Source organism: Lepisosteus oculatus, chromosome 4, assembly GCF_040954835.1.
Source record: "Lepisosteus oculatus isolate fLepOcu1 chromosome 4, fLepOcu1.hap2, whole genome shotgun sequence".
Lineage (NCBI taxonomy): Eukaryota > Metazoa > Chordata > Actinopteri > Semionotiformes > Lepisosteidae > Lepisosteus > Lepisosteus oculatus.
Genome location: NC_090699.1, coordinates 18,584,868 through 18,598,381, shown reverse-complemented (window position 1 = coordinate 18,598,381; position 13,514 = coordinate 18,584,868). Strand labels below are relative to the sequence as shown.

The following is a 13,514-nucleotide window of genomic DNA, read 5'->3' as shown; positions in this document are numbered from 1 at the left end:
CATACCACAGTGATTATAGTAACACAATGTTTCTGCACTGAAAATGCCTTTTATTCAATCCCTGGCATGCATTAAAAATGATTTTCTTCCATTGTGAACCAGATAAAAGATTCAAGAACACAAGAATCTACATTGTTCCATACAACCACAACCCTCTGGGTAAAGAGGCACCTCCGGTTCTTAGCTTTAAATGCACTTCCACAATTGATTTCATTTAATGATTGATTTTAAAAGAAACATGATCAAGGACTTTTCAGATCAAAATCTCCCAATGCCATGCAGTATTGTTTTTTTCTGAGGGTACGTTAAGCTGTTTTTTTATTATTTATTCTTTAAGTCCATACATGTTTTTGTCACTACATTAAGGTACTGCGATATAATAAATAAGTATTTTAAATTTATATTTAAGACGTATTGGACATTTCTGTATTCTGATGAATATATAATATTTTGGTCTTTTTTATGTAACCTTGTCATGTGTAGGACTGACAATTGTTGACTGACAGTTGTTTCACAAGTCAGCACAATAATTAAGAGTTTCTTGTTAATGATACAGTACATCCAAATTATTGTTGAGGATGTCTTGTTTAAAGCTTTTTATTATTTAAAATTGGGAAGAGAAAATTCCATGTATTTGCAAAATGATGAATTCTAGAACAATTGCCTATAAATCTCATCATCTTCACAGCATGGTCACAATGTCTTTGCCATGCAGGGATTTAAAATTAATATGGTCCTATGCCAACAATCTACTGAATGAAAAATGTGTCCCAGTTTAGTTTAAGTCTGCCCTTTTAGTCCACTTGAATCCAGGTTAAGTTGCTGCATTTTGTGAAGCTGAAGCACAGGTTTCATTGCTGCATATATACAGCATATAACATAAAAATAATTATTTTCCTGCAGCCAATGCCCTAGGTGTAAATGCAGTCTGTACAATTTGTATCAGACTTTTTTTTCAGTATTCCACTGCAGTGTGAATAAAGCATAACCAATAAAACAAATTTAATGATTTAAACAATTGCTGTTTATTTTTTCCATCTCATGCCATATCCTTATATACAATGCATAGTCCATGTATTTTAGGAAAATATCTAAAGTATATTACCAGACCATGATAGGCGAAGCTGCCAAATAGTGCTTAAGACAATATACCTAAGCTAGTGCACTGCAAAATGACAAGGGTCCCATTTTTTGTTTTATAAAAATATGCATTAGTGCCAGAACTTAAAACAAATATTTAATTCCTTCAGCATGGAATCAGAGATTGTTAAAAACACAAAACACTGTGTCATGTAGCTCTCTAGGATTAGATTTGCCCTTTTCTACATACTGTACAGTACTGTATTGTAGAAGTCAGCACCATGGACAGAGACACTGCAACTAAAACTTAAGGTATGTACATCAGTTCAAGAGCAGTTTGTCAGGAATTCTACATTTGTGCCTTATTTCCTATCTTGCAGCTGTTGTTTCACAGTGGATTACCTGCGTCTTGTAGTAGATACCCAATGTGAGAGCGGTGCTAATGGACATAGTCATGCTTTGACATGCAGATGAAATGCCTAATTTGTAAATAAGCTCATATCATTTAATAACATATTAAAGGTTCCAAACAAAATGAGGCCATTTGGCCCATCTTTTCCATATCTTTTCTATAACATGGTGTCCAAAACCAAATGAGTTGAATGCTACTCATCTGAACCTGTTCTTTTTGTGTGAATATTCGTGCTTTCTCCTCATGAATGACCTGCAAAACTACCTTTTCCTCAAACTTCAACTGATATATTAATACTTGCAGTGTAGATTGTATTTTTTGCAGTTTTTTTATGTACATTAGCTGTAACATGTAGAATGTCTGCATGATACCCTCAATCTAGGGTCCTTTAGGAAAGTCACGAGAAAGCTTAATGGCAGCATTGCAAACATATTACATGGGTGGAACTACTATGGGCTTTTATTCATAGCTATTCAATTAGCTGGTTTATAAAGTGGTTTCTTAATTTATTTTACTTCCTTCCTGTAGATCTTGTATTCAGTGCAAACTTCAAACTATAATGGCCCAGATTTTTTTCTATGATGAATATTAGTAATTTTGACATTTGACTGAACAGAATTTTCAACATGCTGGCCACTTAAAGAATCCTCAGATGCAATACTTCATAAAAGGGCACTCAAATAATTAGAGTGTAGAAAATTAAAGATCAAGAGTCAGAGCTTATTATAGAGTTGGTGGGTATGTTTCTCTTTACACACAAAACGGAATAGCTGACATTTCTGAGTACATGATCTGATGAATACCCCAGGCTCCTCACAGAGCCATTAACCTGTAACAAGTTTTTAATCATCTGAAGTGTTTGTTTCACTTACTGCTGATATATTATTGATTACCTTTTCACCCTTGGTAAAGAAAACACAAAGTAGGGTGTCTGGGCTTAAAAGGTCTCAAAGAATCTTTATCTCTATAAATGCATCCTAGTTTTAAGTTTCTAATCACCTGCAAACCTTTTCCCTTTGGCTTCTCTAGGAATGACAGACAAGATCTTTCATTTTAGAGCTAATGCTGTTGATCATGTCATGATATGACTCTGCACTACTGGTTTTACCCTTTTAGCCAATTAAAAAAAGAGGTTTTACTTGTCTGCTATTATTGTTATTTCAGTAATGGTCTGGTATTGAAGTGCAGCTGGTAGAGTGATCCACTACACATGGCAGACAGGAATGTAAAGATTCCCTCTAAAATCTCATACATGAGTCAGCATATGGCTGAGCCCACATTTTTATATTTCAGAGGTTAAATTGTATTGATTAAAAAGGCTTTATCATTTTTTTTCTTTCTTTTTGAAAAGTTTAACATTTCTTCTGCAAAATGCTGTGATTTCATTGGATGTGTGTTATTCATTGCTCAAACACAGGGCTAACGTTTGTCTGTTGCCACAAGGGAAGAGTTATTAGGACCAGTGTTCAGGTTGCTCGGCTTTACAATGCCCTGTTGGGTATTTTAGATAAATGACATTAAAAAAAACATTTGTGTGTATTTTCATTGTCTTAATCTTTGCTTGTCCATTAGTTAGAGCATCATGTCCTATATTCTATAAAATTATGAATAATTTAATCTTTAAAAATGTCAGCCCCTGGAAGTGTATTGAGTTACCCAAACCTAATTTCATATTACAACTTTGAGGGCTATAGCCTTACATTAAGCATGATACACCTACACTATAATACACCTACACTATAATACACCTACACTATAATGCTGTAATCCATTGTCATTCATAATGCTGCAAAGACTACCACTGCCCCTCTTGTTCTAACCAGAAATATATCTGGTCAGGATAATGTCTATTCATTTGCTGAAGTCAAAATGCAATTGGAATTGCATTCTACAAGCCAGCGTTCACAGTATTTGCAGGCTTCACTTCTGACACTAACAAAGCACTTGAGAAGGACTATTTGACAGCCCTTTAATCTTCATGGTGTGCATTGATTAAAACTGTAAGAAATGGTATTGTTTCGGCATGTTGCAAGATTCCTGGAAATCAGAATGATCTGTGTAAGCTGGGAACTACAGTAGCCAGTGTAAAGTACTGTACGCTTGTGCTTGGTGTTCACTGTACTGAGCTTCTCTTTCCTTTTGTCTTCACAGGTTGTGTTAGTCTTTGCACTCAGCATCGGAGCACTTGTAATATACTTCATAGATTCTTCTGAGTAAGTATTAACTTTTTGAACTTTTTTAAGTTCAAAACTGCTTGTTCACAGAACATATTGTCAGTATGGTGCTTATTTGGCATTGGAAGCCAAGATTTCAATTTTATAGGTGAATCAGTTTTGTTATGACTTTGTGACTGTTTACATTGTAATCAGAAACACACTGATAATGATTATCATTTCATGTATTTATGTACATCTTTTATATTTGATGTGTCATCTAATATTTATTAGTTTATATATTTTATTTATTTATTAAATCATCTACACAATTGACTGTGTCCTTGATGGGAAAGAATGGGTTTCATTGAGAGCGTGCTTATCTGATAGTCCTTCAAGGTTTGTCCCAGAGACCGATGGCTGGTGTCTATGACCAAGTAAAGATATCAAAATTGTACCTAAAGATGACCGCTTATTTTAGTTTCTCAGGAATCATGGATTTTCAGAAAAACTGCAATGTATTTTTCACTTGGTTGCTATTGCGAATTGAAAATATGAGTTGTGTTTTAATATTTGAAACTCTTAACTCTAGACACTGTATCTTTGGGTTAGTCACGGAGGTGACATATTTCTACATGCAGAGGGTTTCCTCTTAGTAAAAATACATAAATTGATGTATGTGGGGCCTGTTCTTATCAGGATGACCTACGTCATTATTTTTCAATGGAGCCAAACGACATACAGCAGTTTCCATGGCAACCTCAGGCAGATCTGATTTATCCTCCCAGCTGACAGGTGGTCAGTTTACCCTGAACAGTCAGAGTTACTGTGTCATCCAAGAAATGCTGCCTGTTTTGAGTTGCTGTGTGTCCACAGACATCTGTATTGGACATTAATCTGACTGGGTGCTCGACGTGTATGAGGCCCGAGGGAGATTGTTAGCATTTTTGATGTAATTTGTTTTTTTTATCTTCATTCAGAATTGGCACTGTACTAAACACCTTGATTCTTGATTGCAAATATATTTTAAATGTATGGAGAAGTGCACGATACTAACATTTAGAGTTTATTGTCACTAAGTAATATAAAAAGATCATTCTAATATGTCATGAGAAGTGATGTCTGTATCGCAGTTGTAACGGAGTGCAAAGTTTACTGAAAAATCAGAAAATGAGGAGTATTTTTTAACCCAGAATATGTGTTAATGCATGGAGATACAGCACAGTGGTGTTGACAGTATGCCATCTTGACTTGGATCATGGCAGGCCTCAGAAGCTAAGCAATCCTTGCCCTGGTCAGTACTAGAATGGAGACCTCTAAGGGAAACCAGGCTGCCGCTGTTAATGGTTTAGGTGGAGCAGTAGGTGGCGCTCTTCCCCCTGGACCAGAATCCCAAACCAATGCCCCAGTCTGGTGAAGTGCTGTTGTAGGCGCAATCCTTTGGACTGAGTGTTAATCTGACGATTTGGTTATTAAAGATCCAGTATCACCGTTCATAATAGTAGGATTGTTAAACCTGATGTCCTGGCTATGTTCCACTACGGGCTTGTACAGTCTGGCCTCCTTGACGTTCCCCCTTAATTCCGCTCAGTTCCGTACTCCTCCTCCTGCTGACCAGCTGTGCAGTGGGGCTCCTGGTGCAGAACGGCTGCTGTGTGGCCCAGGTGGGGCTGGACTGAGTGGTGCCTGAGATGCCTCTCCTCCTATACGTACAGCTGTCTGACATCCTTGGAGATAAAAAAACACTACTCGGATACCATGATCTATTATTTATTTGCACTATTGAGTATTTATTGCTTGTGAAGCAAATTGGATGGTATAGGTGAGTTCTAATAGGAAAGTGCTACAAGAAATAAGGAAGTCTTATATGCTATATATAAGACTTGCAAAGCATCCACAACATTGTCAATGTGCACAAATGCATCAGTAAAAAATGTAAATATTTCCATAATATGGCCACTTACTGTAGTCAAATTTTAAAATTCAGCCTGAACTTTGAATGTACTGTATTTATATCACCCAATCTTGCTGGATTTTTTTTCAAATCAATTTTATGTTTAAACTACTAATGTTTGTGAAACTTTAGCCTGAACACTTTAGGCAGTTCTCCGTATTATTAATAACAATAATAATAACATTTAAAAAATACTTTTATTTCTAATGCTGGTTCTTTTCCCATTCATTCCCGTTGAAATGTACATTTTTAGTACATCAAGGTAAGATATGCATGAACCTTTTTTTTCTCTTAAATTAGGAGAAGAACTGAAGCCAGAATCTGAAAGTAGCATTCCGGTAGATCTTGCTTACTGTAGAGTAGAGCTTGCAATGTCATTCCCTTCCTTCTATATTTTATTTGCACCTGTGGGTATTGCTTTATATCAGATACCTGTAGGTTTTTTTGTTAATAGTACTCTAGATGATTGCTGACTTGGGAATGCTTTTCATAGACGTCATTATCAGTTATGCATGATTACTATAGATATGGCTGCCATGTTTTGGATTGTTTCTACAAGTGCCGCGATTTATAAAATAACAGGCAATGATAAAATAAAATATCTATTTCCTTTCCAAAATTATAAAAAATGTTATATGAAGATGTCTTAAAGTAATTAGCAAACTACTGTACATCAAGTAAACAATGTTGTATTCTTTACTAGTGAATAGCTTCTCAGACTAAATTAAGAACCTATAAAATATAGGTTTACACTTTTACAATTTCTTGATGAACTAATGCGAACTTTCTTTTTTACAGAGGGGCTATGTGGATAGGTTTATTAGTTTAATTATTTTTATATTGCCACTAGGAATAGTTTGGATAACCACAGGCAGTAGGTGTCAAAATTAACTGTGTCTGTGTATTTTTAAAATGACACCACATGCCAGTGAGCAATACAGTATATTTAAGTAATGGGGTCTTTACTCTAAAAAAGAAAAGTAATTTCTTCATGATCAGTGCTCTTAAAGATTGCTAAAGTACATGAATCATTGGCTGTTAAAAGATAAACAGCAGTTACATTTCTGAATTAAATGATCTTTTATGAAAATAAATATACTATTTTTTAATTAGATTGCATTTGAGAAAGGTAGGTATAGTGTATTTTTTGCACTGAAAATGCTGGGAAAGGGGATACAAAATCAGTAGTTTATATACTATAATGTAGATTGTTAGATTAGTCATACAGTTCCAACAAAACCTATTTGGAGCAGACCACTAAGAAACAATGTATTAGAGCAAGGCATTAGACAGGGATGTTACTCCATGTCTTTTTTGCAGTTTTCCACAATGTGCTTCCTTACAGAGATTTTAATCAGGCCGCAATGCTGGGTTAATTGACATGCATGGCGAATAACGTTATCAGAGACAAGAGCAGCAAAGCGCTCAGAACATGAATAAGATGCACAGCTGCAGACAAGTATTGTCCCTCAGTGTCTGAAACGAGGTTATCCACTAACTTCGCATGTGTAATGAGATGTTGTTAAACTCTGCTTATTTGTCAATGATACCTCTTCATATTTGGTAGGTAGTCTTAATAATGTCCACAGTCTAAGGATCCTGGGTTCGAGTCCTGCTGGGGGTCAGCATGCTCTCCTTGTGTTAGTGAGGGTTTTGTCTGGGTTGTCCAGGTTCATCCCACAGCACAAAAACATGATTTACTGGCTCATGAGCCTGGAATGTGTGTACCATGCGATCCTACCTGGGACCCTGTGCCTACAGCATTAGGCTCTGACTCTTTTAAAAAAAAGTTAAATGTCAGCAAAAACTGTAAAGAAAAATATTCACTTTAAAAACAGAAATAACTAACTTTAAATTCAACCAATAAATCATCATTGGAAGGGAGTGAATACCTTTGCAAAACACTGTAAATGGAAAAAGAAATCCATATTTGCAGTCATGTGTACTAGTAAGTCTCCTATTTCTAGTATGAGCAATAAAGAAACAAACGGATGAAAAATGTCTAATGAACAAAACAGCCTAAGTCTTGCAATTTTGCAAAGCAAATATTTCTTTTTATGGTCAAGAAGCATTATGTGCATGTTAGAGTTGTAATCTCTCAGATCTAAAACTTGGATACAGCACTTGCAGACGTTAAAGATCATTTAAAAAAAATTTAAAACATTTTCCAAGTTGACTTTTTAAAAATGCATAAGTAAAGATAATTCCATGCTGAAAAATAGAAAGGAGAAACATACAGTAACATTGTGGCTCCTGAGTGTTTCCTATCTCTCCTTTCAGCGTGGGGTTAAGCTCTACTTGCTCCTTTGCAGCCAACACTGATGCAGCTCCCCTCGTTGTAAAAATACTTTTCTTGTTATAGCAGTGCAGCTGAAAATCACAGAGTACTTACAGTACTTAATTTGGCTCTTATTAAACAGATATGTGTATTGGGCAACTTTAGAAATATTATTTCCAGTCAGAGTGTGCACGGGAAATACTTAAGTGGAAAATATTTGACCCATCTTGTGTTTATTAATAAATATCTCAATGACGTTTTTTAATTCAAGTTCAGGAGAAGGTCAAACCCTAATCTTGCCCATGTCTGAAAACTAAAGCAATCACTTGTGAATTTCGTTTCGCATCCCTTGCTCCCCGCCATCTTCATCTTCTTGATGAGTCAAGCAGCTCCTTGACTCATCCCTCAGACAGTTGTCGGACAGGTTGTCAGTCTCCTCAGCCAGGCGAGGAGTCAGCCTGTGGCTACTCTGACTGTACACTTGACTTTTTCTGTGTGTATCCTGGTCATGTCTTTCCTACTGTTGCTTTGGCTGGTGGCACCATTAAGGCGGTCTGATGTAGAAGGATGCAAATGTCACTTACATTTAGAGGGATTGTAGTAGGTGCCCAAATAAGTGGGTTTGAAGTCCCAAATTAAAAATCAAAACACCATTCAAGCCAAACTAATTTTGTCACTTGTCCACAAGGTATAAACGGTACATTACCTTTTGTGTATAACTATTACAATTATTTGACTATACTATAGACTAGACTATAAATGCACAAATGAAGATCAGAAATCTCAAAAGACGTGATACAGCAAAGTGCAATCACTGCAAGTTGATTTATTTTTGCCTTTCAGTGAAGCGTTTTTTCTAATAATTAAGGGTTCTTGTCCTTGAGGTGTTGACACGTCATAGGCATTGTTAGCAGGGACCTGTCTTTTTGCTGCAGTGTCTGTGGACTGACCTTGCCCATAGGTCTGAAGTAAGGAGCCATCAGAGAACTGATCCATAAATTATCAGAGGGAGAAGAAACAACGTGCGTGCACAGAGCATGAGTCACGTCTCCATTTGTGCTCCATAGAAGACAATCTCAAATGCCAGGGAAGTCAGATTGACTTTTATAGATACTGTATATGAATGGATATACTGTATCTATAAAAGGAAATAATCCTTTAAATCCTTCAAAAACCTTTAATGTATTAAAAGCAAAGACATAGCAATGGTATAATGTGGATTATAGTCTATGGTGTGTGACTGGGGCAGAATTTATGTTTAATCAGACACTGGGCATCCTTTAAACTATTTTTAAGGTTTTGAAAAGCTATATGAAAATGTAAATATCATGAGGTGATTCTGTTAACCTTCTTAAGTATTCCCGGAGTTAAGCAATCTGTACAAATTTACAACAACCACTGAACTGCAGCATCTAAATTGTTTGGTTTGTGGTAGCCAATTCATCTGAGTTTCAAACCTAGTTGTCTTAAACAAAGCCAGGATAACAGCTTCAACAATATGGATGGTTTGCCTTTTTAGACTCTTCTCTGCTGGTACCAAATGCAGAGCTGTAATAGTGATCCAATTAAAGTGAGTGATCCTTAAAAAAAATCAAATTTCTTTCTTGCAAAATTCTGTACAATGTACAACAAATTCTAGAACATTGAAAATAGAATATTTTCACTTTGTCCCAAATTAAAATGCAGAACTGATTGAGTTTATATTTTCAAGAAAACAACTTTTTCTACTTTAAGTATATTTTTAATTCAGGATTTTTCCAATTGAAAGATGATTTTAGTTTGAGATTTTGTGTGTGCCTTTGTTATTTTGTTATTTATTTAATGTAAAACTTAATGAGTCATTTGATTTGAAGAACATACAGTTAACCAGTTATTTTCATTTACTAACTCAGAAGCAATACCCAATTACAGCATAACCACTAAAAATTAGCATGATCTTTAAAAAAGATTAGCACCTTGTAATTTCCCTGAATTTTAGGCTCTTCAGTCTTAATTTCTGTGCTGCTCTTTTTCCCATAATGATTTAGAGCTGTGTGTACGTTCTTTCAGCTTGGTTTACAAACATGAATAAACATTTTGTCCCTTCTAATATGATGGAGGCAACCCTGATTATTTACACTGATAATTTTTCAGTCCAGTGCCTGTTTTGGAATTAAGAAACAAAGTAACTCCAAGCATCCTGAACTTAAATAAATAAACCTCCCCTTCCGCAATGGGCCCAAAAACAGCGTAACCCCAGTGTGAACCAGAGCACTTCACACAGGCGTCTTAAAAATGTCCCTCAAAGAAGAGTAATAATCTAAAAATTACACACTCTGGCACCTTTATCTGTCATTTCAAATGACTGAAGACTCATGGCTTTTTTAACATAAAAAAAATACAAATGAAAATCGACAAATCTTTCTCCAGGAAGACTGGTGCTGTGCCTTTCAGTACATTTAAATGATCTGCAAATCTATCTGTGCAGATGAAATTGTTTAATCTCCAACATACAAGAGTCAGGCCTTTTGAGGAACAGGAAACAACACAGTTCCTGTCTCAGTGCAATCACCCTCACTCATTAAACAGGAGGAAACATACTGCCATTTGACTGAGTCATGGAGGCCTGTGATAACTACATCTTGTGCAGATGAGGCAGATTTTCCCATTCAGTTTATTAGTGTACATGTCTCTCTTCATTTTGAAGCAGTTGCCAGTTCAAGTGACAAGTCACAAAGCCAACATACTGTATAGGAAATGCCACTGCCGATGCAGAATTTCAGTTAAAGCAGCAGAGAATCTCAGAGCGCTGGTTAATTTATTAGGTCATGTCCAATGCTTTCTGACTGGCATTTACAAGGTGTCAGCAGTCACAAAAGACCGGAAAGCACAGTGGTCTCATTTCCTTCTGAGCCGGCACAATTAGGGTGTTTTGTAACCTTCGTGTTACATGAGTTCCTACAAATTGTTGTTAAAAGTGGTGTTTTGTAGAATCAAATCCTTCACCCGCAAGAAAAAGTTTTTGTTTTAAAATAAAGGAGGTTTTAGTTGGAGATTTTTTATTCTATGGACACGTGGAATATGTTTTATAGTGTGCATCCTGTTTGCTAATACTGTAAAAGCTCTGTACTTTTTCTGTAGGACCATCAAGAAGCTTCAAGCAAAAAACATTTATTACATGTCATTTACTGTAGATATTATTTTTCACGTGAAAATTAGTCTGGCTTGTTTCATCTTTTTCTTCAGGTGATTCTATCCTAATCCAATTGGAGAAGCTCAGTCACATCACAGAACTTATGCGTTACTAACTTTCTTTTCCAATGTCATGCCAGAAAACCACAATGTTGCAAGAATAAAAAGCCTTGAGAAATGGGAAGACGTGCAGACATTTCAAAGTTTTATTACACTAACAGTCAGGAGATGTTTTGACGTGACATGGACACAAACTCAGTCAGTATTAGACGGACTTAGTAGTCTTCCAGTTCAATACTGGCAGTCGCTAATGAGGACTGACAGCTTCCTGCAGGACTGCTGTGCATCTTAGCAGGAGAGAGTCCTCTAGTGATCTTCCTGACCCCTTGGGTACTCTCTGAAGATGCTTGGTAAAGGTCTTGCCCAGAGACACCTCACAGCGTCAACCCAACTGTGGAGTTCATTATCTAAGTGTGTAAAGATCAGGAATAGAGCTAAAGGCAGTTATCAATGCCATGCTCATTAAACCAGAGTAAATTATTTTCTTTGTAAGATCCTTCTGTTTTGGGGGGGTGGGGGTGTTATCAGTACAGTATATCATGCAGGACACTTGGGTCAGCTCACATCCAGTTAGAGAGGGCTGGGTCCGGCTTAATGATTCAAACATAAAATATCCCAAAATAATATTTATTATTATTATTTTAACAATTATAGCAACATAGTTGGTTGCCAGACACCGTCTTCTTATCTATAGTATTAGCTTAATTCTGAGACAAAAACTAGACTATACCTTATAGACTTTATCTACTTTACAATATGGATTTGTGATTTTAAACTGAATTTTGTGTATTGTCGCCTGTAATATGAAACAAGGGAAGGATGCCTTGCATTTCACTTATCAGACATTGCAATCCTGTCTTGCCTTGGTTTTAAGAAAATTGTAGTACTTCAGTTTTAATTCTTTTTTCCCCAGCTTAAATAAGATTTTAAGGACCATGTACTGTGCAGTTTAAGTTAAAAATGGGGCACTTAACCTTACCATTCAGGCTGATTGTGAGCTTTAATTTCTGCTTCACTTGTAATTGGTTCTCTCAGCCTTGTATTCTGTTTTCCTTTCCAACCCAGTAAACTAAATAAAGATACCCCTGGTGCTCCATTGTACTGGTACTTTGATACTAAACAGGAAGGATTATTTAAACTAAAGACACACAGCTTTAGGCACCTCCAGTTAATATTTATAAGATCAGTACTGTTCAGTCAGGCACAAAAACCTTGTATTTCAAAACTACATGGCAAAGGAAACAACAGGAAAAGCCTCATTCTCGAACAGGGTGTTTGTGATGTACCTCTTTTATTTGTGAAAATGGACATTAGAGGGCATTTCTTTAGATTTTACAGTGTATTTTGGACAAAGTCTGTCTATATAAAGGCCAATTTGAGAAATATGGCTGTAAAGTGGAGGACTCAACTCCAGTCCTGGAGGCCCAGAAGGTTTCTGGTTTTCATTTCACCTGGGAGCTTTTTTACCTAATTGAACTCAACGAGTAGAAGAACTTCCTAGATTTTTAAGAAGCTAGAGATATAAAGAGTGCCAGGCCTCGAGGACAAGAGCTGGGTCCCTGGCTTCAATAAATCACAGGTTTGTGATCTTGGGATACTAGAGAGGGCTAATCTCCATTTAATGGGGCCGAAGGCCAGAGTAAACTTCCTAATGGCCCCATACTTACCTGTAGGTACATGTCAGTCAGACGAACCTGCTTCTGACTGGCCACAGGGTGGCGGCGAGTCACTCCAAATACCTCTACACATTTCTTCCCTCCATCTAATTCCTTAGGAACTACTACTGAAGCTACTCTGCTGATGAAATATTTTATACTGCCTTTGTACATATTCTCTGTCCTTTTTTATCTCTCTCCCCATTGTACTGCAGGCCAAAAATAATTAAATTCACAAAATGTATGATCATTGCCTGACCAGTTAAGGGCTGAATTAGTACCTGGAGAACAACTGGCCTAGCCTAATGCGTGTCTCTGAAGGAGGCTTGCTTTGAACACCTACTAATTCTCTACTTTTATAAGGGCCACAATCAACCTGCATTGTTGTTACCAGTGAGATCCTTGATAGCAGTGCTGCATTACTTCTCGAGCTGAGTCTGCATTTGCCGATGGTCGTAACATGATCTGTATGGAAAGCTCAGTTTCAGTGGTTAATAAATAACAGTCGTTAAGGTGGCCAAGGCTGGGAGTGACGGCTCTATAAAGGCTGGCCTTGGCACAGCGTGAAACTGCATAACGAGCCTGAAGGGTCACAAAAGAGATGCAGCTGGGCGTCCCAGGCTGGAGCTCCAGCTAGGTCGTGATGGAAACAGAGCCCTTCACTTCCCGTCTCGCAAGGTTTCCGCTGCTGGATCTCCTCTGGTGAAGGCTTGTATCAAGAGCAAGGAACTGAACCTCTGTATTGCTATTT

General features: G+C 36.8%; 1 protein-coding gene across 22 annotated transcripts in view; it reads left to right on the top strand.

Moving 5' to 3' along the window:
- kcnma1a (potassium large conductance calcium-activated channel, subfamily M, alpha member 1a) overlaps positions 1-13,514 on the top strand; it is a 206,354-nt gene that overhangs the window by 87,372 nt on the left and 105,468 nt on the right. For all 22 annotated transcript variants that reach the window (XM_015346286.2, XM_015346293.2, XM_069188893.1 and 19 more), the window contains exon 3: positions 3,644-3,705. In XM_015346286.2, the coding sequence (XP_015201772.1) occupies positions 3,644-3,705 (62 nt within the window). The remainder of the gene's footprint in view (positions 1-3,643; positions 3,706-13,514) is intronic.